The sequence below is a fragment of the Zonotrichia leucophrys genome, unplaced genomic scaffold (genome assembly GCF_028769735.1).
Source record: "Zonotrichia leucophrys gambelii isolate GWCS_2022_RI unplaced genomic scaffold, RI_Zleu_2.0 Scaffold_58_302659, whole genome shotgun sequence".
NCBI classification, from domain to species: Eukaryota; Metazoa; Chordata; class Aves; order Passeriformes; family Passerellidae; genus Zonotrichia; species Zonotrichia leucophrys.
The window spans coordinates 268,064-292,406 of NW_026992263.1; the positions used below are offsets into that span (position 1 = coordinate 268,064).

General features: G+C 57.2%; 1 protein-coding gene across 1 annotated transcript; it reads left to right on the forward strand.

The window, feature by feature from the left end:
- The first annotated feature begins 168 nt into the window (after positions 1-168).
- Positions 169-21,107, forward strand: LOC135460558 (histone-lysine N-methyltransferase SETD1A-like). Its single transcript, XM_064737447.1, has 19 exons — positions 169-375; positions 2,116-2,271; positions 3,850-3,948; positions 4,867-5,137; positions 7,376-7,414; positions 7,646-7,749; positions 8,005-8,237; positions 9,138-9,897; positions 10,282-11,010; positions 12,435-12,578; positions 13,525-13,797; positions 14,391-14,544; positions 15,183-15,416; positions 15,798-17,027; positions 17,723-17,916; positions 18,321-18,431; positions 19,007-19,126; positions 19,450-19,587; positions 20,102-21,107. The coding sequence occupies exons 2-19, from the start codon at positions 2,134-2,136 to the stop codon at positions 20,273-20,275; spliced, it is 5,145 nt and encodes a 1,714-aa protein (XP_064593517.1). The 5' UTR covers positions 169-375; positions 2,116-2,133; the 3' UTR covers positions 20,276-21,107.
- Positions 21,108-24,343: the final 3,236 nt, after the last annotated feature.

The following is a 24,343-nucleotide window of genomic DNA, read 5'->3' on the forward strand; positions in this document are numbered from 1 at the left end:
AATTCCCCCCGTGTTTTTTGTCGCTGTTTTGGTTCAATTCCGGGCGTTTTTCGCCCCGGGGGGAGTGAAGGGAAAGGGGGGGGCGCGCGTGTGGAAAGTGCGGGCCCGGCCGTTGGCGCTCTCGCGAGAGCCGCGCGGGCGCGACTTCCGGCGCAGGCTCCGCCCCCTCCCCTCAGCCGCGGCCGGCGGCGGCGCCGGGAGCCCCAAAAGCGCCGAAAATCGCCCCAAAAACGCCGAAAATTCCCCCGAAACCGCCGGAAAAGCGCCCGGAACCGTCAGGAGCCGGCCCAGAAACGCCCGCGGGGCCTCGCCGGGCGGCGGAACCCCCCCCGCGCCTCCCCCGGCCCGCGGAGGGGGCGGCGGCGGCGGCCGCAGGTGAGGGGGGGCCGGCGTGAGGGGAATTTGGGGTTAATTTTGGGAAATTTGGGGTTTGAGGGGGTGTTCGAGGGGAATTGAGAGGATTTGGGGTTTGACGGGGGTGTGGGGGAAATTTGGGGGGGATTTGGGATTTTAAGGGAATTTGGGGGGAGATTTGGGGAATTTCAGGGGGATTTAGGGGGAAATTTGGGACTTGAGGGGGGTATGAGGGGATTTGGGGGGGATTGAGGGAGATTTGGGGTTCTGGGGGGGATTTTGAGGGGATTTGGGGAGGAATCGGGACTTGAGGAGGGTTTGAGGGGAATTTGAGGAGATTTGGGGGAAATTTGGGGTGGAATTGGGGGGATTTAAAGTGAATTTGGGGGGAAATTTCAGGGGGAGTTGGGTGGATTTGTGGGGGCGATTTTGGGGAGGAAATGGGGGAATTTGAGGGGGGTTTGGGCAAGACATGGGGCAGGATTTGGGGGGCAATTGGGGGAAAAATTGAGGGGATTTTGGGGGCAATTGAGGCGGAATTTGAGGATAGTTTTGGGCAGAATTCAGGGGAATTTGAGGGGGATACGACGATAAATTTGTGGAGGGTCTGTGCAGGGTTGGGGAGGGATTCGGGGGGTTTTGGGGGGATTTGTGCCGGTTTTGGGTGGGTTTGTGCCTGTAGGTGGATTTTGGGTGAGTTTGGGGTGTGTTTATGTAGATTTTGTGTAGCTTTATGCAGATTTTGAGTGGATTTCAGTAGATTTATGCAGATTTTGGATGAGTTTATGCAGATTTTAGGTGGATTTATGCAGATTTTGGATGAGTTTATGCAGATTTTGGGTCGATTTATGCAGATTTTGGATGAGTTTAGGTGGATTTGGGTGGATTTTGCTTGGGTTTGTGTAGGTTTTGAGTGGATTTATGCAGATTTTGGGTCGGGTTAGGCAGATTTTGTGCTTTTTTGCATGGATTTATGCAGATTTTGGGTAGATTTATGCAGATTTTGACCAGATTTGAGTGGATTTTTGCAGGTTTTGACTGGATTTGTGCCGGTTTGGGGTGGATTTATGCAGATTTTGGGTGGATTTATGCAGATTTTGGGTGGGTTTGTGTCTCCCCTTTAGGATCAATGAGGTGGGGGCTTGGAGCCCCAGGACCCCCAGTGTCCATTCGGGGGGGGATTTTGGGTGGATTTATGCAGAATTTGGGCAAATTTATGCAGATTTTGAGTGGATTTATGCAGATTTTGGGTGGATTTATGCAGATTCTGACTGGATTTATGCAGATGTTGGCTGGATTTCTGCAGATTTGGGATGGATTTATGCACATTTTGTGTGGCTTTGTGCAGATTTTGGGTGGATTTATGCAGATTTTGACTGGATTTGAGTGGATTTGTGCAGGCTTTGGTTGGATTTATGCCGATTTTGGGTACACTTAGTGCTGTTTTTGTGTCTCTGCAGGGTCAATGAGGTGGGGGCATGGAGCCCCAGGACCCCCAGTGTCCATTCTGGGGGGGTTTATGTAGAGTTTGGGTGGGTTGATGCAGATTTTGAGTGGGTTTATGCAGATTTTGGGTGGATTTGAGTACATTTGTGCAGGTTTTGGGTGGGTTTGAGTACATTTGTGCAGGTTTTGGGTGGGTTTGAGTACATTTGTGCAGATTTTGGGTGGGTTTGAGTACATTTGTGCAGGTTTTGGGTGGGTTTGAGTACGTTTATGCAGATTTTGGGTGGGTTTAACGCAGCTTTGCTCCCCTCCCAGGGTCAATGAGGCGGGGGCATGGAGCCCGAGCCGGGGGGTGACGCCCCCAGGACCCCCAGCGTCCCCTGGCGCAGTTACAAGCTGCTGCTGGACCCCGCCCTGCGCCGGGGGGGACAGAAGCTCTACAGATACGATGGCGTGCACTTCAGCGTGCCCGTGAGTCACCCCAAAGCGCCCTGAAATCGCCCCAAAACTGACCCCGAAACTGCCCCGAAATCCCGTACAAAACCGCCCCAAAACTGCCCTGGAATGTCACCCCAAACTGCCCCAAAATGCCCTCAAAACTGCTCTGAAATCTCATTCAGAACCAGCCCCAAAACTGCCCTGGGATGTCACCCCAAACTGCCCCAAAACTGCCCCAAAACTGCCCCATAATGTCAGCTAAAACGAACCCAAAATTGCCCCAAAACTTCCCTGGAATGTCACCCCAAACTGCCCCAAAATGACCCCAAAACTGCCCCAAAATTACCCCAAAACTGCCCCATAACGTCAGCAAAAATGACCCCAAAACTGCCCCCAAATTGCCCCAAAAACTGCCCTGAAATATCACCCTGAACTGCCCCAAAACTGCCCTGGAATGTCACCCCAAACTGCCCCAAAACTGCCCCATAACGTCAGCTAAAATGACCCCAAAACTGCCCTGGAATATCAGCAAAAACTCCCCCGAAATTGCCCCAAAACTGCACTGAAATGTCGCCAAAAATCACCCTAAAACTGCTCTGAAAGGTCACTCAGAATCAGCCCCAAAACTGCCCTGAAATGTCACCCCAAACTGCCCCAAAATTACCCCAAAACTGCCCCATAACGTCAGCTAAAATGACCCCCAAACTGCCCCAGAATTGCCCCAAAAACTGCCCTGAAGTGTCACCCCAAAACTGCCTCCGAATCTCACCCAAAACCACCCCAAAACTGCCCTGAAATTTCAGCTGAAACTGCCCCAAAACTGCTCCTAAATGTCAGCTGAAAGTGCCCCAAAAGTGCCCTGAAATCTCACCAAAAACCGGCCCTAAACTGCCCTGAAACTGCCCCAAAAGTGCCCTGAAATGTCACCCCAAACAGCCCCAAAACTGCCCAAAATCTCACCCAAAACTGCCCTGAAATTTCAGCTGAAACTGCGCCAAAACTGCCCCAAAGTTTCAACTGAAATGGCCCCAAAACTGACCCAAAATCTCACCCAAGAGTGCCCCAAAACTTCCCTGAAATGTCGTCTGAAAATGGCCCAAACTGCCCCAAAATCTTGCTCAAAACTGCCCTGAAATTTCAGCTGAAACTGCCCCAAAACTGCCCCAAAATTTCAACTGAAATGGCCCCAAAACTTCCCTGAAATGTCGTCTGAAACTGGCCCAAACTGCCCCAAAACTGCCCCAAAATCTCACCTAAGAACTCCCCAAAATTGCACCCAAAAATCTCACCCAAAACTGCCCTGAACAGCCCCAAAACTGCCCCCACCCCGACCCCAAAAATGCTGGGTTTAACTCTTTTTTGATTGTTTTGTGGATTCCCACTCCTGCTCGGGGTTTTGGGTGGATTTATGCCGTTTTTGGGGTGCTAACTGTAATTTTTGATGGTTTGGGGTGCAGGATTTGGGGCTCCCCCCGGCCGGGCCCGTGCAGGACCCGCGGTTTTGGGTGGTTTTGTGCCATTTTGGGTGGGTTTTGGGTGATTTTGTCCTGTTTGGGTGTTTTTGTGCCGTTTTGGGGTGGTAATTCCGTTTTTGGATATTTTGGGGTGCAGGATTCGGGGTTCCCCCCGGCCGGGCCCGTGCAGGACCCGCGGCCCCGCAGGATCTGGGCCAAGCACCGGGACCTGTCCCTGCCCGTGCCCAAGTTCAAGGTGAGAATCGGCAGTTTTGGGGTTTTTGGGCAATTTTGGGGTTTTTGGGGGGTGTTTGGATTTGGGGGGTTTGGGGCTGGATTCCCAAGTTCAAGGTGAGGATTTGGGGTGTTGGGGGATTGGGGTGGATTTGGGGTTTGGGGTGGATTTGGGGTTTTGGCCATTTTTCACTGACAGAAATTTGGGGTTTGATTTGGAATTTTGCCCATTTTTCACTGACAGGATTTGGGGTTTTGGCCATATTTCACTAGTAGGATTTGGGGTGGATTTAGGATTTTGGCTAGTTTTATTAACAGAAATTTGGGGTTTTGGCCATATTTTACTGACAGAATTTGGGGTTTTGGCCGTGTTTCACTAACAGAAGTTTGGGGTTTTGGCCATATTTTACTAGTAGGATTTGGGGTGGATTTAGGGTTTTGGCCATTTTTCCCTAACAGAAATTTGTGGTTTTGCCCGTATTTCATTAATAGGATTTGGGGTGGATTTGGGGTTGGATTTGGTGATTTCAGCCATGTATCAATGACACATTTTGGGTTAAATTTCTCTCTTTTTGGGTCCATAGTTAGATGAGTTCTATGTGGGGCAGGTGCCGCTGAAGGAGGGGCTGGGGTTTAGGATTCAGGAATTGATTCAGGGATTGATTTGGGATTTTGGCTATATTTCACTGATAGCATTTGGGATTTCAGCAGTATTTCAATGACACATTTTGGGTTAAATTTCTCTGTTTTTGGGGCTCCCAGCTGGACGAGTTCTACGTGGGGCAGGTGCCGCTGAAGGAGGGGTTGGGGTTTAGAATTCAGGAATTGATTCAGGGATCAATTTGGGATTTTGGCTGTATTTCACTGATAGCATTTGGGATTTCAGCAGTATTTCAATGACACATTTTGGGTTAATTTCCTGTGTTTTTGGGGCTCCCAGCTGGACGAGTTCTACGTGGGGCAGGTGCCGCTGAAGGAGGTGACCTTCGCGCGCCTCAACGACAACATCCGCGAGGGCTTCCTGCGCGAGATGTGCCGCAAGTTCGGCGAGGTGGAGGAGGTGGAGGTGCTGCTGCACCCCAAGACGCGCAAGCACCTGGGGCTGGCCCGCGTCACCTTCGGGTCCTCGCGGGGCGCCCGCGACACCGTGCGGCACCTGCACAACGCCACCGTCATGGGCACGGCCATCCACGCCCAGCTCGATGTCAGGGGTGAGATTATATGGGATTTATATCGATTTATAGCGATTTTATAGTGATTTTATATCGATTTATGGGGTGTGTGCGACACCGTGCGGCACCTGCACAACGCCACCGTCATGGGCACGGCCATTCACACCCAGCTCGACGTCAGGGTGAGTTTATATGGAATTTATATCGATTTATAGGGGTTTTATAGTGATTTATGGGGATTTATATCGATTTATGGGGTGTGTGCGACACCATGCGGCACCTGCACAACGCCACCGTCATGGGCACGGCCATCCACGCCCAGCTCGATGTCAGGGGTGAGTTTATGTGGGATTTATATCGATTTATAGTGATTTATAGTGATTTATGGGGGATTTATATCGATTTATGGGGTGTGTGCGACACCGTGCGGCACCTGCACAACGCCACCGTCATGGGCACGGCCATCCACGCCCAGCTGGATGTCAGGGGTGAGATTTCTATCGATTTATAGGGGTTTTATAGTGATTTATGGGGGATTTATATCGGTTTATGGGGTGTGTGCGACACCGTGCGGCACCTGCACAACGCCACCGTCATGGGCACGGCCATCCACGCCCAGCTCGATGTCAGGGGTGAAATTTATATCGATTTATATTGATTTATAGTGATTTTATAGCGATTTTATATCGATTTATGGGGTGTGTGCGACACCGTGCGGCACCTGCACAACGCCACCGTCATGGGCACGGCCATCCATGCACAGCTGGATGTCAGGGGTGAGATTTATATCGATTTATAGTGATTTTATAGTGATTTATGGGGGATTTATATCAATTTATGGGGGATTTATATCGGTTTATGGGGCGTGTGCGACACCGTGCGGCACCTGCACAACGCCACCGTCATGGGCACGGCCATCCACGCACAGCTCGATGTCAGGGGTGAGTTTATCTGGGATTTATATTGATTTATAGGGGTTTTATAGCGATTTATGGGGCATTTATAGCGATTTATGGGGTGTGTGCGACACCGTGCGGCACCTGCACAACGCCACCGTCATGGGCACGGCCATCCACGCCCAGCTCGATGTCAGGGGTGAGATTATATGGGATTTATATCGATTTATAGTGATTTTATAGCGATTTTATAGTGATTTATGGGGGCTTTGTATTGATTTATGGGGGATTTATATCGATTTATGGGGTGTGTGCGACACCGTGCGGCACCTGCACAACGCCACCGTCATGGGCACGGCCATCCACGCCCAGCTCGATGTCAGGGGTGAGATTTATATCGATTTATAGTGATTTGTGGGGGTTTTATAGTGATTTATGGGGGATTTATATTGATTTATGGGGTGTGTGCGACACCGTGCGGCACCTGCACAACGCCACCGTCACGGGCACGGCCATTCACACCCAGCTTGATGTCAGGGGTGGGTCTGTGTGAGATTTATATTGATTTATTGGGGTTTTGTATTGATTTACGGGGGTTTTCTATTGATTTGTGGGGGTTTTACACCGATTTATGGGGTTTGGGTTCAGTTATAGCAGATTTGGAATCAGTTATAGGGGATTTATGGGGTGTTTAGACAGGATTTGTGGGGTTTGGGATCAGTTGTAGGGGGTTTGGGTCAGTTATAGGGGATTTGTTGGGTGTGTGATCAGTTATTGGGGATTTAGGATCATTTTTCTGGCATTTATAGATTTTCGATCAGTTATAGGGGTTTGGGATCGTTTATCAGGGGTTTGGGATCAGTTATCGGAGATTTGGCATCAGCTCCGGGGGATTTTTTGGGTTTTTGGGGTGTCCGTGCCCCAGGTCCCAGATTTTGGGGCCTAATGCAGGATTTCTGGGGCAGAACTGCCCCAAATCTCAGATTTTTGGGTGGAACTGCCCCAAATTCCAGACTTTTGGGATGGAACTGCCCCAAATCCCGGATTTTTGGGGTGGAATTACCCCAAATTCCAGGCCTTGGTGTGGCTGTGCCCTGGGTGCGATTTTGGGGCTGATTTTTGGGTTTTTGGTTCATTTCAGAGGATGGAGCTGCACAAGCTGAGCCCGGGCTCTGTTCCGGGTGTAATTTTGGGGCTGAATTTTGGTTTTTTGGTGTTTTTCAGGACAGCAGAGGATGGAGCAGTGTGAGCTGTTCTGGGTGTGATTTTGGGGTCAATTTTGGTGGTTTTGGTGCATTTTATACCAGCAGAGGATGGAGCTGTACGAGCTGACCCAGGACAGTATTTTGGGGTTAATTTTGGTGTTTTTGGTGTTTTCCAGGCCAGCAGAGGATGGAGCTGTACGATCTCATTGTCAGTGGTTCCTGCACCCCCCAGGCTCTGTTTTGGGGCTGATTTGGGGTTAATTTTGATGTTTTTGGTCCATTTCAGGCCAGCAAAGGACGAAGCTGTACGAGCTGACCCCAGACTTTGTTTTTGGGGTTAATTTTGGTGTTTTTGGTGTTTTCCAGGCCAGCAAAGGATGAAGCTGTACGAGCTGACCCCAGACTTTGTTTTTGGGGTTAATTTTGGTGTTTTTGGTGTTTTCCAGGCCAGCAAAGGATGAAGCTGTACGATCTCATTGTCAGTGGCTCCTACACGCCCCAGACGGTGCCCACGGGGGGCAGCAAAGCCTCGGGGGACCGGGGGGACACGGTGAGGGGGGATTTGGGGTGAATTTGGGGGATTTTGGGTAAAACTGGGGGGATTTGGGGGAGTTCGGGGTGGGTCTGGGGGCCCTGTTGGATGTCAGATATCCCAGAGGGGATTTTGGGGGTCCCTGGGTGGGTTTTGGGGTCTCTCGGGTATTTTGGGGTCCCAGGGTGGATTTTTAGGGTCCCCTGTTGTATTTTGGGGTTCCTGACCCCCTTTTTTTCCCCTTTTTCCCCTTTTTTCCCCCATTTTTTGCAGCCGCCCCCCCCACTGGAGCCCCTCCCCCGGCGCCGCCCCTCGGCCGAGGGCGCCTTCGCCCCGCCCCCTCCGCCAGGCCCCGCCCCCTCCGGCAACAACGGCACCGCCCCAGAGGGGGGCGGGGCTGGGGGCGGGGCCTTCAGCGCCGGCCCGTTCGCAGCCCCGCCTCCTCCACCTGGCCCCGCCCCCTTCGGGGCCTTCGCTGACGGGAGCCCCTCCCCCTACGGGGGCAGGTGAGGTTTGGGGGGAAAAACGGGGATTTTGGGGAGAATTGGATTTGGGGGGAAATCCAGGGTTTTGTGGGAAATTCGGGATTTTGTGGAGGATCCCAAATTTGGGGAGGGATCTGAGATTTTTGGGATGGAATCCTGGATTTTTGGTGTCGTGGAGTTGGGGGCGGGATCCTGAATTTGGGGGGGAAATTTTGGGGGGGAAAATGGAATTTTAGGGGTTGGGGGGATCCTGAATTTGGGGAGTGGGTAATTGGGGGAGAATTCAAATTTTTGGGAAGTTTCCCCAATTCTTGGGGGTTTGTTCCCAATTTTTGGAGATTTCCTCCATTTTTGGAGGATTTCCCCCCTTTCTTAGAGGGTTTCTCCAATTTTGGGGTAATTTCTTCAATTTTGAGGTCTCTCCCCATTTTTGTGGTAATTTCCACAATTTTTGGTTTTTTTTTTCCCCACTGTTTTTTGGGTCATTTCCCATTATTTGGCGATTTCCCCAATTTTTTATTTGCTGCCCAATTTTTGGGGTTATTTCCTATATTTTAGTGGACTTTCCCCATTTTTCGGGTCTCTCCCCCATTTTTATGGTTTTTCCCTATATTTTGGGGTCCGCCCCTAATTTTTGGGGCAGTTTTCCCAATTTTGGGGTACTTTTCCCATTTTTGGGTTTGTTCCTCAGTTTTTGGAGTTTTATCTCGATTTTTTTGGGTAGTTTCCCCGGTATTTTTGGGGTCTCTCCCCAATTTTTGGGGGGCAATTTCCCCAATTTTGGGGTCGTTTCCCCATTTTTGGGGTCTCTCCCCAATTTTTGGGGCAATTTAAACAACTTTGGGACCATTTCCCCATTTTTGGGGCCATTTCCCCATTTTTGCCCATTCTCTAACCCCCCCCCATTTTCTCTCTTTCCAGGCTGCCCTTCCCCCCACCCGACCCCTTCCCCTCCCCCCGCCGCCCCCCGGACACGCCCCCCTCCCTGGCTGGGGGCGGAGCCTCTGGCGCGGTGGGCGTGGCCTCCGCAATGGCGGGCGTGACCTCCGTCTGTGGGGGCGTGGTGTCTGCTGGAGTTGGGGGCGTGGTTTCCGGCGGTGTGGGCGTGGTCTCGCCCTTCCCCTCGCGCCGCCCGCCCCCTCCCCCGCCCCCCTCAGGCTCCTCCTCCTTCCTGCCCTTCGCCCCGCCCCCTCCGCCGCCCCGGGGCGTTTCCCCGCCCCCTCCGCCGCCCATGGGGGGCTCCCCGGCCCGGGGGGGCTCCCCGGCCCCCGAGGGGACCCCCGAGAGCGTCCCCTTCGCGCAGCACAGCAGCCTGGACATGCGCATCGAGGCGCTGCTGCAGGGCGGGCAGCCACACCCCTTCTTCGCCCCGCCCCCTGCCCATCACCACGAGGAGCACGAGGAGCTGGGGGAGGAGCCGCAGCGCCGCGAGGCCACGCCCCCTCCGCCCGCCCAGCCCCGCACCCCGCCCAGCCCCGCCCACTCGGTGATGGGCGGGGAGGGGACCCCGCTGTTGTTAATGGAGGGGGAGGGGCCGGCGGGAGGCCCCGCCCCCCCGCGCGAGGAGCCCCCCCGCGAGGAGCCCCCCCAGGACGGGGGAGGGGCAGGGGGGGGAGGGGAGGAGGGAGCGGCCCCGCCCCCCCCAGCGAGGAGCCCCCCCCGGGAGAACGGCACGGACGGGGTGAGTGGGGGAGGGGGAAAGGGGGGGGCTGGGGGGGCAATTTGGGGGGGTTGGGGGGAATTTGGGCGGTTTTGGGTGGGTTTGGGGCGTCTGGGGGGTACTTGGGGGGATTTGGGAGGTTTGGGGGGATTTTGGGGAAGTTTGGGAAGGTTTGGGGGGATTTGGGAGGTTTTCGGTGGATCGTGGAGGTTTTGGGGGGGATTTGGGAGACTTATGGAGGAAATTGGGAAGCTTGGCAGGGATTTGGGAGTTTTTGGGGTGGATTTGGGATATTTCAGCGGGTGTTTGGGACAATTCTGGGTACATTTCAGATATTTTGGGTTCTGTTAGTGCCTCCCACCCCCGCCGACCCCAATTTTGGGTGATTTTCCCCCGTTTCCGCAGCTCTCCTCGGGGGAGGACATGGAAATCTCCTCGGATGACGCCGCCGAGGCCCCGCCCCCCCCGCTGCCCCCCTCCCCCTTCCCGTCCCCGCCCCCTCCCCCCTCGTTCCCGCCCCCCCCGCCCCCCCTCATGGCCGTGCCCCTCCCCCCCCCGCGGCCCCTCCCCCCGCCCGATTTCGGGGCCTCCCCTCCCCCCCCAGCGCTGTTCGAGCTCCTGGGGCGCCTGGGAGGGGGCGGGGCGGGGGGCGGGGCCCGCTGGGCAGGGGGCGGGGCCGCGGGGGGCGCGGCCGCGGGGGGCGGGGCCGGCGTGGTGCCTCCTCCCCCACCCCCATTCCAGCTGCAGACGCAGCTGCTGAGCAGGCTCCGCCCATCGGGGGGCGGGGCCTCAGCATCCAAAGCCCCGCCTCCATTCGGGGTGGGCGTGCCTCCCTTCGCCCCACCCCCTTTCGCCCCGCCCCCGCATTTCCCGCCTTTTTCCCCCCAATTCGGGGAGGAGCGGCCGCCGGGCACGGAGCCGGCCCCGCCCCCGCCGCCCTTGCCCCGCCCCCCGGAGCCCCCCGGGGTGGGCGCGGCCCCCGATTGGGGCGGGGGGCCCGTGGAGGGCGTGCTGGCGGCGCTGGTGCACGAGATGAAGGCCACCATGCAGAGGGACCTCAACAGGAAGATGGTGGAGAACGTGGCCTTCCGCGCCTTCGACGCCTGGTGGGAGCGCAAGGAGGAGCAGGTCAAGGTGAGAACGGCCCCAAAGTCACCCTAAACTGACCCAAAATGTGCCCTGGAACCCCCCAAAACCTGCCCTGAAACCTGACCCGAATCTGTCCCAAAACCTGCCCTAAAGCTCACTAAAACTGCCCCAAAGCACGCAAGGAGGAGCAGGTCAGGGTGGGCTGAAATTCCCTGAAAGTAATCCAAAATCTGTCCCAAAACTGCCCCAAAATGTGCTCCAAAACCTGCCCTAGAACCTGCCCTAAAATCACCCCAAAACTGCCTCACAATGCGCAAGGAGGAGCAGGTCAAGGTGGGAACAGAATCTGCCCTAAAACACCCCAAAACCTGCCCTGAAACCTGCCCTAAAACACCCCAAAATGTGTCCCAAAATTGCCCCAAAACTGCCACAAAATGCGCAAGGAAGATCAGGTCAAGGTGGGGCTGAAATACCCTGAATTCACCCCAAAATGTGTCCCTAAACTGCCCTGAAACACCCTAAAACTGCCCCAAAATGTGTCCCAAAAGTGCCCCAAAATGTGTCCCAAAATTGTCTCAAAACCTGCCCTGAAACACCTAAAACTGCCCCAAACGGAGGCGCAGGTCAAGGCCAGAGAGGGGCCAAAATCGGACTAAAGTGACCCAGAATGTGTCCCAAAACCGTGCCAAAACTGCCCCAAAACCACCCCAAAACCCGCAAGGAGGAGCAGGTCAAGGTGGGACCAAAATCGCCTGAAACTGCCCCAAAACATGTCTGAAAACCTGCTCTACAATGTGCCCCAAAATCACCCCAAAACCTCTCTCCAGACCCCCAATCTCTCCCCATCTGCCCCCCTGAAATCCCCCCTGACCCCCCAAATCCCCTTAATTTCCCCAAAATGCCCCAATTTTCCTCCCTGATGTCCCAAATCCCCCTAATTTCCCCAAACCCCCCCAATTTTCCCCAAAACACCTCAATTTCCCCAAAGCCCCCCAATTTCCCCAATTTCCCCAAAGCCCCCAAATTTCCCCAAAGCCCCCCAATTTCCCCAGTTTTCCCCAATTTCCCCAAAGCCCCTCAATTTCCCCCAAAACACCCCAATTTCCCCAAAGCCCCCCAGTTTCCCCAGTTTTCCCGATTTCCCCAAACCCCCCAATTGCCCCAATTTCCCCCAAAACACCCCAGTTTCCCCAAAGCCCCCCAATTTCCCCAATTTCCCCAAAGCCCCCAATTTCCCCAATTTCCCCAAACCCCCCCAATTTCCCCCAAAACACCTCAATTTCCCCAAAGCCCCCCAATTTCCCCAAAGCCCCTCAATTTCCCAAACCCCCCAATTTCCCCCAAAGCCCCTCAATTTCCCCAAACCCCCCCAATTTCCCCAATTTCCCCCAAAACACCTCAATTTCCCCAAACCCCCCAATTTCCCCAGTTTTCCCCGATTTCCCCCAACGTGTCCCGCCGTGTTTCAGCCGTTCCAGTCGGGGCGGGGCCGGGAGGAGCCCCCGGAGCGGGCGAGGCCGAAGGAGCCGCCCCCGGCCCTGCTCTCCCTCGTGGAGTGGGCGCGGGGAGGGGGCGCGGGGCTCCGGGGGGCACTGAGGCTGCCGTCATTCAAGGTTTGGGGCGAAAACCGCGAGATTTGGGCAAAAATGGGCAAAATTTGGGGCTTTGGGGGGAAATCGGGTGAAATTGGGGCTTTGGAGGGCGCTGGCCTGCAGGGGGCGCTGTTATCGCCCGTGGAGTGGGCGGGGGGCTCGGGGGGCGCTCAGGCTGCCTTCGTTCAAGGTTTGGGGCAAAAATGGGGAGATTTGGGCAAAACTGGGGAGAATTGAGGCTTTGGGGTGAAATTGGGCAAAATTGGGGCTGAAATTGGGGGGATTTGGGGCTTTGGGGGGCGCTGCTGTCGCTCATGGAGTGGGCGGGGGGCTCAGGGGGGCGCTCAGGCTGCCTTCGTTCAAGGTTTGGGGCAAAAACGGGGAGATTTGGGCAAAACTGGGGCTTTGGGGTAAGATTAGGGCTGAAATTGGGGAAAACTGGGGCTTTTGGGGGTGTTTGGGGGGATTTGGGGTGAAATTGGGGGGATTTGGGGGCTCCAGGGGGGATTTTGGGGTGCTGGGTGTCCTTTTTTGGGGTTTAAGGGAGGGTGTCCCTTTTTGGGGAGGGTTTTGGGGTTTCAGGGATTTTTTTTGGTGTTACTTCGTCATTATACTGTTTTTTAAAGCTTTTAGTTTTTTGTAATTTTTCTGTATTTTTTCCCTTTTTTAAATTATGTTTTATTTTACTTTCTTTTTTCTCATCGTTCCTTCCTTTTTCTCTTTTTTTTTTGTGCTTTTCTCTCTTTTTCCTATTTTTCTTTTCCTTATTTTACTCTTTTTCCATTTTTGTCCCTTTTTTCCCGATTTTGTCCCTTTTTTCCCGCTTTTCTCTCTTTTTTCCCATTTTTTCTCTTCTTCCCCATTTTTGTCCCTTTTTTCCCATTTATGTCCCCTTTTTTTCCTGTTTTTGTCCTTTTTTTGCCCATTTTTGTCCCTTTTTCCCATTTTTTCGCGTTTTCCCCCCAAGGTGAAGCGGAAAGAGCCATCGGAGCTGGGCGAGGGGGGGGAGGAGAAGAGACCCCGGCCCCCGACCCCCCCCGAGGAGGATGAGGATGGTGAGACCCCTCCCCAAAAACCCCAAAAAACCCCAAAGCCCTCAAAAAAACCCCAAAATCCCCCGAATTCACCCCAAACTGCAGAGAAGGAGCTGCCGCGCCCCGAGGGCCCCGGGAAGCGCCGGAAGCTTTTCCGGCTGGACAGCGAGGGCGAGGAGGCGTCCGAGGAGTCATCGTCGGCCAAGGTGGGACCCCTCCCCAAATTCACCCAAAAACTGACCCTTGAAATCACCCCAAAAATCCTGATCTTCTGGGATCCCAAAATCCCCCCAAAATACCCCAAAAAAACCCAAAAAAACCCCTGAGCTTCCCAAAAACCCCAACCCTGTGAGGAGTCATTCTCGGCCAAGGTGGGACCCCTCCCCAAATTCACCCAAAAACTGACCCCTCCCCAAATTACTGACACCCCCAAAAACCCCCCAGGACCCCCCAGGGACCCCACAAATTCCTGGCAATTTCCCCCAAATCCCCCCCAAATGCCCCTCAAACTCCCCCAAATCCCCCAATTCTCCTCAAATCTCCCCAAATTTCCCCCCAAATCCCCCCAATTTCCCCCCAATTCTCCTCAAATCCCCCCAATTTTCCCCCAAATCCCCCCAAAATTCCCCCAAATCCCCCCAGTCATCTATATTTCCCCCCAAATCTCCCCAAATCCCCCCCAATTCTCCCCAAATCTCCCTGAAACTCCCCCAAATCCTCCCAGGACCCCCAATTTCCCCCCAAATCCCCCCAATTTCTCCCCGAATCCCCCTTCTGACGCCCCCTTTTTTGCCCCCAGGAGGAGGAGGAGGAGGAGGAGCGCGAGGCCGAAGCGGCGGCGCAGAGGAGGAGGAGGAGGAGGAGGGGGAGGAAGGGCGAGGCGCCCCTCCCCCCGCCGGGGGGCGCCCGCAGGGACGGCGAGAGGAGGGGACCCCCCCCCAGGAGGGGACACGGTACCAAAATGGGGACAAAACGGGGGGTTTTGGGGACATTTGGGACAAACAGGGACATTGGGGACATTGGGGAGACATTGGGGGGATATTGGGGGACATTGGGGGACATTGGGGACATTGGGGGGACATTGGGGACATTGGGACATTGGGGAGACATTGGGGACATTGGGACATTGGGGACATTGGGGGGACAATGGGGGACATTGGGGGGACATTGGGGACATTGGGGATAATGGGGGGACATTGGGGGAACATTGGGGACATTGGGACATTGGGGATAATGGGGGGACATTGGGGGGACATTGGGGAACATTGGGGACATTGGGGGACATTGGGGATAATGGGGGGACATTGGGGGGACATTGGGGGACATTGGGGACATTGGGGGACAATGGGGGGACATTGGGACATTGGGGGACATTGGGGACAATGGGGGGACAATGGGGGGACAATGGGGGGACATTGGGGACATTGGGGGAACATTGGGGACAATGGGGGGACAATGGGGGGACATTGGGGACATTGGGGACAATGGGGGGACATTGGGGGGACAATGGGGACATTTTGGGGTCTCTGGTGACGCCTGGCAGCCCCAGCGCAGGTGACCGAGCCCCGATGTCCCCCCGTTGTCCCCGCAGAGGAGGAGGAGGAGGAGGAGGAGGAGGCCGAAGGCAGCAGCGAAGGCTCCTCCAAGCTCTCGCTGTACGAGGGGGGGCGGGGCAGCAGTTCCTCCTCGGCGCCCCCGTCTTCATCGTCATCGTCCTCGTCATCGTCATCCTCGTCATCGTCATCGTCGTCATCGTCCTCGTCATCCTCCGAGGACGAGGCCGAAGAGCGCCCGGAGCCGCCCCGGCCCCCCGAGCCCAAACCCGGTGAGCGCCCCCTGCCCCCAGGCACGAGTTGGGGGGAAATGCCGGGGTTTTGGGGTCTCCTCACACACTCACATTTTGGGGGGAAATGCAGGGATTTTGGGGTCCCTCTGCACTGGCATCCCCCTGCTTGTTTTGGGGGGAAATCCGGGGATTTTGGGGTCTCCCTGAGTTTTTTGGGGTCTCCCCACATGTTGGGATCTCCTTGGATTTTGGGGTCTCCTTGAATTTCAGGGTCTCTCCTCATTTTTGGGGGGGTTTCTCTGGTTTTGGGGTTTCTCCACTGATTTTTGGGGGGGTCTCTCTGGATTTTGGGGGGGTCTCCCCTCTATTCCGGGGTGCCCCCCCCGACTGACCCCCCCTCCCCCCCCTCTCTCTCCGCAGCCCCGCCCCCCCCGCCCCGCCCCTCCTCGCCCATCCCCCTCCTGCCTCCCCCCAAGAAGCGCCGCAAGCCGGAGGAGCCGGCCCCGCCCCCCCCGGTCACCGGCCCCGCCCCCAGCGCCGGCCCCGCCCCCAGCACCAGCCCCTCCCTCCCCAAGCCCCTCCCGCCGCCAGCCCCGCCCCCTCCGCCGGCTCCGCCCCGCCGCAGGGACCCGCCCCGCCCACCCCCGGCGGCCCCGCCCCCTCCCCGGCCAGTGTCCAATCTCCCGGCCGACCACGCCTCCCTCGTCAAGAGTTGGGGCGGGGCCGGTGGCAACGACGACCCCGCCCTCTGCGGGGGCGGGGCTGGGATCGCCCCCCCGCCCCGGCGCCCCGCCCCTCCCCGGCGCCCCGCCCCGCCCGGCCGCGCCCCCGCCGACCACCTGGGCGCGTCCTCGCTGCTGGAGCTGGCGCGGGGCGGGGCCGGCCACGCCCACCCGCCACACCCACCACACTCACAGCGGGGCGGGGCCCAGCAATCGGGGGGCGGGGACCTGGCGGTGCTGGCCGCCATCGCCCTCACCCGCGGCGACGGGGACAGCGACGGGGACAGCGACAGCGACGGGGACAGCGACGCCCCCGAGGGACCCCCGGCACCCCCAAACCGGGACCCCCCCGTGCTGCTGGAGCACAACTACGCCGTGCCCCTGGCCCGGGCCACGCCCCACAGAGCCCCGCCCCCGCCGGCCACGCCCGGCCACGCCCCGTGCCTCGAGGAGGTGCTGGAGGCGCCCGAGGAGGTGGTGGCCGAGCTGCCCCCGCCCGGCGCCACCGAGGCCACCACGGGCGGGGTGACAGCACCGCCATCGTCAGCGCCATCGGCGCCACCGGCACGGCGCAAACGGCACCGGGCGGCGCCGCCGCCATCGTCCTCGAGCGACAGCGAGGATGAGGATGGTGACAGCGACAGCAGCGACAGCGACAGCAGCAGCGACAGCGACAGCAGCGACGGCGGCCGGCGCTGGCTGCGCCCCCGCAACGGCGGCGACGGCGGCAACGTCCCCGCGTCCCCGGCGCCCGCGGTGGCGTTCGCGCCGCGCAGCGAGTTCGAGCAGATGACGATCCTGTACGACATCTGGAGCGCCGGGCTGGACGCCGAGGACGCGCGGTTCCTGCGGCTCACCTACGAGCGGCTGCTGCAGCAGGACGGGGCCGCGCACTGGCTCAACGACACCCACTGGGTGCCACACACTGATATCCTTGGGGATGGGGACAGCTGGGGACACGGGGGGACATGGGGACGGGCATTGGGGACATGGGGACGGGCATTGGGGACGTGGGGATGGCACTGCGCACTGGCTCAACGACACCCACTGGGTGCCACACACTGATATCCTTGGGGATGGGGACACAGGGACATGGGGGGACATGGGGACAGCTGGGGACATGGGGGGACATGGGGACAGCTGGGGACATGGGAACGGGCACTGGGGACATAGGGACAGGCAATTGGGACGGTCCCCTCGGGTTGGTGGCAGTGAGTGCTGGGGGTGCTGGGTTCTGTCCCCTGCTCTCCTGGCGTGCCCTGGTGTCCTTGTCCCTGTGTCCATTTTCCTGCTTGGCCCTGCTTGTTCTGGTGTCCTTGTCCCACTGTCCATTGCCGTCGCTGTCCTTTCCAGGTGTCCCTGTTATCCTGCTTGTCCCACTTGTCCTTGGTGTCGTGGTGCCCCAGTTATCCCACTTGTCCTGGTTGTCCCTGTGTCCTGCTTGTCCCGGTACTCCCAGTGTGTCCCGGTTATCCCGGTTATCCTGGTGTCCCCTTTGTCCTTGGTGTCCTGGTGTCCCTGTTCTCCTGGTTATCCCCCTTGTCCTGGTTATCCCAGTGTGTCCCAGTTGTCCCGGTTGTCCCGTTTCTCCCTCCTGTCCCGGTTCTCCTTGACGCGCCGCACTGACGCGCTGGAGCAGCCCGCGGTGCCGCAGCAGCCGCAGCGGCCGCCGGCGCCGGCGCTGGCCCGAGAGCCGCGAGCACCGCACGGGCAGCGCGCGCAGCGAGGGCTGGTACCCCATCAGCCGGCGCGAGAAGGCGCGCTACCTGCGGCCCTGCCCCGCGCCGCGCCCCGACCCCGACGCGCCTGACACGCAGGTGAGCCCCCGCTGTCCCCCGCGTGTCCCCTCAATGCCATCCCGGTCCCCTCAGTGTCCCCACCACGCCATCTCTGACCCTTCGGTGTCCCCTCAGTGTCCCCGGTGTCCCCACCATGCCACCCCTGTCCCCACAGGGTCCCCATCATGCCATCCCTGTCCCCTTGGTGTCCCCACCATGTCACCCCTGTCCCCACAGGGTCCCAACCATGTGCTGTCAGAGTGGCGCTCGGTGCAGCGGTGCCTGCTCAGCACCATCCCTGTCCCCTCAGTGTCCCCTCGGTGTCCCCGCTGTCCCCTCCATGCTGTCCCTGTCCCCTCGGTGTCCCCTCGGTGTCCCCGCTGTCCCCTCCATGCTGTCCCTGTCCCCGCGGTGTCCCCACCATGCCATCCCTGTCCCCGCAGGGTCCCAACCGCGTACTGTCGGAGCGGCGCTCGGAGCAGCGGCGCCTGCTCAGCGCCATCGGCTCGGCCGCGCTGCCGGACAGCGATCTGCTCAAGCTCAACCAGCTCAAGGTGGGCCCTCGGGTCACCCCCAGTGTCACCTCTGGTGTCCCCGTGTCCCACCCTGGTGACACGTCCCTGTGTCCCTGTGTCCCTGTGTCCCTGTGTCCCCGTGTCCCATCCCCACCCTGGTGACACATCTCTGTGTCCCTGTGTCCCTGTGTCCCATCCCCACCCTGGTGACACACCTCTGTGTCCCTGTGTCCCCGTGTCCCATCCCCACCCTGGTGACACATCTCTGTGTCCCTGTGTCCCTGTGTCCCCGTGTCCCATCCCCACCCTGGTGACACATCTCTGTGTCCCTGTGTCCCTGTGTCCCCGTGTCCCATCCCCACCCTGGTGACACGTCCCTGTGTCCTGTGTTCCTGTGTCCCCGTGTCCCATCCCCACCCTGGTGACACATCTCTGTGTCCCTGTGTCCCTGTGTCCCCGTGTCCCATCCCCACCCTGGTGACACATCTCTGTGTCCCTGTGTCCCTGTGTCCCCGTGTCCCATCCCCACCCTGGTGACACACCTCTGTGTCCCTGTGTCCCCGTGTCCCATCCCCACCCTGGTGACACACCTCTGTGTCCCTGTGTCCCCGCAGTTCCGCAAGAAGCGGCTCCGCTTCGGCCGCAGCCGCATCCACGAGTGGGGCCTGTTCGCCATGGAGCCGATCGCGGCCGACGAGATGGTGATTGAGTACGTGGGGCAGAACATCCGCCAGGTGCGTGTCCCCCAGCGTCACCCAGTGTCCCCAAACTGCCTCGGTGTCCCCAGACCGCCCCCGTGTCCCCTGAGTCCCACGGTGTCCCCAGATCAGACATTGGTCATAGAGTATGTGGGGCAGAACATCCGCCAGGTGCGTGTCACCCAGGGTCCCCTCGGTGTCCCCGTGGTGTCCCCAGTGTCCCCTCAGTGTCCCCAATGTCCCTGTAGTGCCCTGAGAGCCCCTCAGGGTGTCCCCAGTGTCCCCATGGTGTCCCCAGTGTCCCCAGAGCCCCTCAGGGTGTCCCCATGGTGTCCCCAGTGTCCCCTCGGTGTCCCCAGGTGGTGGCTGACATGCGTGAGAAGCGCTACGCCCAGGAGGGCATCGGCAGCAGTTACCTGTTCCGCGTGGACCACGACACCATCATCGACGCCACCAAGTGCGGCAACCTGGCGCGCTTCATCAACCACTGCTGCACGGTGAGAGAAACCGGGCTAAACCGGGCCAAACCAGGCTAAACCGGGGCTAAACTGGGTTTAATGGCGTTAGTTATCGTTCATCAACCACTGCTGCACTGTGAGCAAACCGGGCCTAAACCTGGGCTAATGATGGTTTAATGATTGATTAATAATGTTAGTTATCATTCATCAAGCACTGCTGCACGGTGAGATAAACCGGGATAAACCTGGTTTAAACTGGGCTAAACCAGGTTAAATGATGGTTTAATAATGTTAGTTATAATTCATCAACCACTGCAGCACGGTGAGGGTACCTGGAGGGGTTTTAGGGCATTGGGGCAGGACCATGGAGGGTACCTGGCAGGTGTTTCAGGACCATTGAGGGTGCCTGGAGGGGTTTTTGGGGCTATTGAGGGTACCTGGCAGGTGTTTCAGGACCATTGAGGGCACCTGGAGGGGTTTTTGGGGCATTTCAGGGGTGTTTGAGGTCCAGGCCGTGTCGGGGGCCCAGGCTGACCCCGCCGTGCCCCCCCAGCCCAACTGCTACGCCAAGGTGATCACCATCGAGGCGCAGAAGAAGATCGTCATCTACTCCAAGCAGCCCATCGGCGTCAACGAGGAGATCACCTACGACTACAAGTTCCCCATCGAGGACACCAAGATCCCGTGCCTGTGCCGCACCGAGAGCTGCCGCGGCACGCTCAACTAGGCCGGATATGGCCCAGACTGGGGCTGGCTGCTGGCCCGGGCCGGGGCTGGGCACCAGGGGCGGTTTGGGGCGGCCACCGTTGGGGTTTGGCCACCCGGGTCCGTGGTTGGGTGGCACAGCTGATCTTTGATCACCAAGGCTGACCTTTGGCCACCAGGGTTGGTGTTTGGCCACCAAAGTCGGCTTTTGGCCTCCAGGGTTGGCTTCTGGCCACTGTTTGGCTGCCACCATTGACTCTCAGTCACCGTGGTTGACCCGTGGCCACCATGGTCGGTGCGTGGCTGCCAAAATTGGCCTTTGATCACAGTTTGGCCACCAGGGTTGGCGTCTGGGCCACCATAAATGACCTTTGGCCACCAGGGTCGGTGTTTGGGTGCCACCATTGACCTTCCATCACAGTTTGGCCACCAGGGTCGTCCCGAGGGGCCACCACTGACCCGAGGACGCCGGGAGCTGCGCTTTGGCCGAGGGGACACCTGGGTGACCTTTGGCCACCATCGCTGACGTCATCGCTGTGGCCACGCCCTGGGGGGGGGTCACCGTCACCATCAACCCCTCCCCCGATGGCCGTGATGTCACCGCAGCCCCTCCTCCCCCCCCCCCGCGCAGTGCCCGTGATGACGTCACCACGACACCGCCGTGACATCATCGCGGTGATGTCACCGCCCCCCATCCAGAAAAAGGCTCTTGTTCCTTTTTCCTCCCTTTTTTTTTTTGGCTGTTTCTTGTAGAAACTCGGGGCGTGTCTGGGGGGGGGAGGGGCTGGGACCCTGCAGAGGGGAGGGGGGGGATGTGAGGGGGGTCCGCCCCTCCCCCCCCGCCCCTCCCCCCCCAGCTCTGTAAATACCCCCGGGGGGTGTAAATACCTGTACATGCCCCTCCCCCTCCCCTGTACATATGTTGATACGGGGGGGCCCCCGAGCCCCCCCTTTTTATAAAGCGGCCAATGAGCTTTGGCTCTGCCTCAGACTCGTTTTTTGGGGGGGTTTTGGGGGATTCTGAGGGGTTCCTCAGGGAAATTGCAGCATTTTCGGCCTTGTGGGGGTTTTGGGGGGTGGCCCATGGGGCTCTCAGGGATGTGTGAAGGATTTTGGGGGGGCTTTGAGGGATTTTAGGGGGTTTTGGGGTCGTGGGTTTGTGAAATGCAGCTGTGTGTGTCACCTGTGTGTCTCCTGCGTGTCACCTGCATCACCTGTGTGTCACCTGCATCACCTGTGTGTCACCTGTGTCACCTGTGTGTTACCTGTGTGTCACCTGTGTGTCTCCTGCGTGTCACCTGCATCACCTGTGTGTCACCTGCATCACCTGTGTCACCTGTGTCACCTGTGTGTTACCTGTGTGTCACCTGTGTGTCACGTGTGTCACCTGTTACCTTTGTCACCTGCATCACCTGTGCTTTTAAGGGAATTGCTTGAAGGAAAAACCAGAGTTTTCCAGGGTGTCAGGGAATCCTGTTCTATTTTAAGGGGAAAAAAATATTGTTGTCGTGTTATGGGATTGATTTAAGAGTAGCCCCTCCAATTTTGCATCATCCTGAGGTTTAAATGGAGGGGGCAGCCACGGTGTCCCTCCTTTTGAGGTCAAAAAAACCCAAGATGGGCAAGAAAAACCCAGGAAAAAACCCAAGATGGTCAATAAAAAAACCCCCACAAAAACCCAGGAAAAAAAAAACTCAAGATGAGCAAGAAAAAAACTAAAGAACAAAATAAGAACAATCCCAGGAAAAAGCGTCTAAGTTGGAAAGAGCAAACCCAGAAAAAAAGGAAACCCAGAAAAAAACCCCAAGATGGGTGGGGAAAAAAAACCAGAAAAAAAATCCCAGAAAAAAAACCCAAGATGGGCAAAAAAACCCCAGAAAAAAACAACGAAAAACCCCCAAGATGGGCAAGAAAAACCCAGGAAAAAACCCCAAGAGGGGCAAGGAAAAATTACAAAAAAGCCAGAAAAATCTAAGAAAAAATCCCCCAGGCAGGCAACGAAAAACCCAGAAAACTCCCACAGAAAACCCTGAAAAAAAACCAAAATGGGCAAGAATAAACCCAGAAAAAACCCCCAAGACTGAAAAGAATAATACAGGAAAAACACAAAGATGGGCAAGAAAAAACTCTGGTAAAAGGCGCTGTAAAGCGCGACTGTCGTAAAACTGCCGTAAAGCGCGACTGTCGTAAAAGGTGCCGTAAAGCGCGACTGTCGTAAAATCGGCCGTAAAGCGCGACTGTCGTAAAACTGCCGTAAAGCGCGACTGTCGTAAAAGCGGCCGTAAAGCGCGACTGTCGTAAAAGCGGCCGTTAAAGCGGGGGACTGTCGTAAAAGGTGCCGTAAAGCGCGACTGTCGTAAAATCTGCCGTAAAGCGCGACTGTCGTAAAATGCGTAAGCGCGATTCGTAAAATCGGCCGTAAAGCGCGACTGTCGTAAAACTGCCGTAAAGCGCGACTGTCGTAAAAGCGGCCGTAAAGCGCGACTGTCGTAAAATGCCGTAAAGCGCGACTGTCGTAAAATCGGCCGTAAAGCGCGACTGTCGTAAAAGGTGCCGTAAAGCGCGACTGTCGTAAAATCGGCCGTAAAGCGCGACTGTCGTAAAAGGTGCCGTAAAGCGCGACTGTCGTAAAATCGCCGTAAAGCGCGACTGTCGTAAAACTGCCGTAAAGGCACGTTAAAAGGCGAAGCGCGACTGTCGCTAAAATCGGCCGTAAAGCGCGACTGTCGTAAAATGCCGTAAAGCGCGACTGTCGTAAAAGCGGCCGTAAAGCGCGACTGTCGTAAAATCGGCCGTAAAGCGCGACTGTCGTAAAAGGTGCCGTAAAGCGCGACTGTCGTAAAAGGTGCCGTAAAGCGCGACTGTCGTAAAACTGCCGTAAAGCGCGACTGTCGTAAAACTGTCGTAAAAGGTGCCGTAAAGCGCGACTGTCGTAAAATCGGCCGTAAAGCGCGACTGTCGTAAAAGGCGGCCGGGGATGTCGTAAAGGCCGTAAAGCGCGACTGTCGTAAAACGTGCCGTAAAGCGCGACTGTCGTAAAATCGGCCGTAAAGCGCGACTGTCGTAAAAGGTGCCGTAAAGCGCGACTGTCGTAAAATCGGCCGTAAAGCGCGACTGTCGTAAAAGCGGCCGTAAAGCGCGACTGCGTAAGGCGTAAACACTGCGTACGCCGTAAAGAAGCGCGACCGTGTCGTAAAAGCGGCCGTAAAGCGCGACTGTCGTAAAAGGTGCCGTAAAGCGCGACTGTCGTAAAATCGGCCGTAAAGCGCGACTGTCGTAAAATGCCGTAAGCGCGACTGTCGTAAAATGCCGTAAAGCGCGACTGTCGTAAAAGGGCCGTAAAGCGCGACGTCGAAATGGTAAACGATAAAAGCTGCCGTAAAGCGCGACTGTCGTAAAATCGGCCGTAAAGCGCGACTGTCGTAAAACTGCCGTAAAGCGCGACTGTCGTAAAAGGTGCCGTAAAGCGCGACTGTCGTAAAGGCGGCGTAAAGCGCGACTGTCGTAAAAGGTGCCGTAAAGCGCGACTGTCGTAAAAGGTGCCGTAAAGCGCGACTGTCGTAAAAGCGGCTGTAAAGCGCGACTGTCGTAAAACGGCCGTAAAGCGCGACTGTCGTAAAAGGGCCGTAAAGCGCGACTGTCGTAAAAGGGCCGTAAAGCGCGACTGTCGTAAAAGGTCCGTAAAGCGCGACTGTCGTAAAATCGCCGTAAAGCGCGACTGTCGTAAAACTGCCGTAAAGCGCGACTGTCGTAAAAGCGTGCCGTTAAAGCGCGACTGTCGTAAAAGCGGCCGTAAAGCGCGACTGTCGTAAAAGGCCGTAAAGCGCGACTGTCGTAAAGGGCGTAAGCGCGACTGTCGTAAAAGCGGCCGTAAAGCGCGACTGTCGTAAAAGAAAGCGGGCGTAAAGGCAAGCGACTGTCGTAAAACTGCCGTAAAGCGCGACTGTCGTAAAATCGGCCGTAAAGCGCGACTGTCGTAAAACGGCCGTAAAGCGCGACTGTCGTAAAAGGTGCCGTAAAGCGCGACTGTCGTAAAATCGGCCGTAAAGCGCGACTGTCGTAAAATCGGCCGTAAAGCGCGACTGTCGTA

Coding starts and splice junctions, on each gene's coding strand:
- LOC135460558 (XM_064737447.1), top strand. CDS start 2,134: ATGGAGCCCGAGCCGGGGGGTGACGCCCCCAGGACCCCCAGCGTCCCC. Junction 11,011..12,434: donor GCAAGGAGGAGCAGGTCAAG/GTGAGAACGGCC, acceptor GCCGTGTTTCAG/CCGTTCCAGTCGGGGCGGGG. Junction 17,028..17,722: donor CCACTGGGTGCCACACACTG/ATATCCTTGGGG, acceptor GACGCGCCGCAC/TGACGCGCTGGAGCAGCCCG.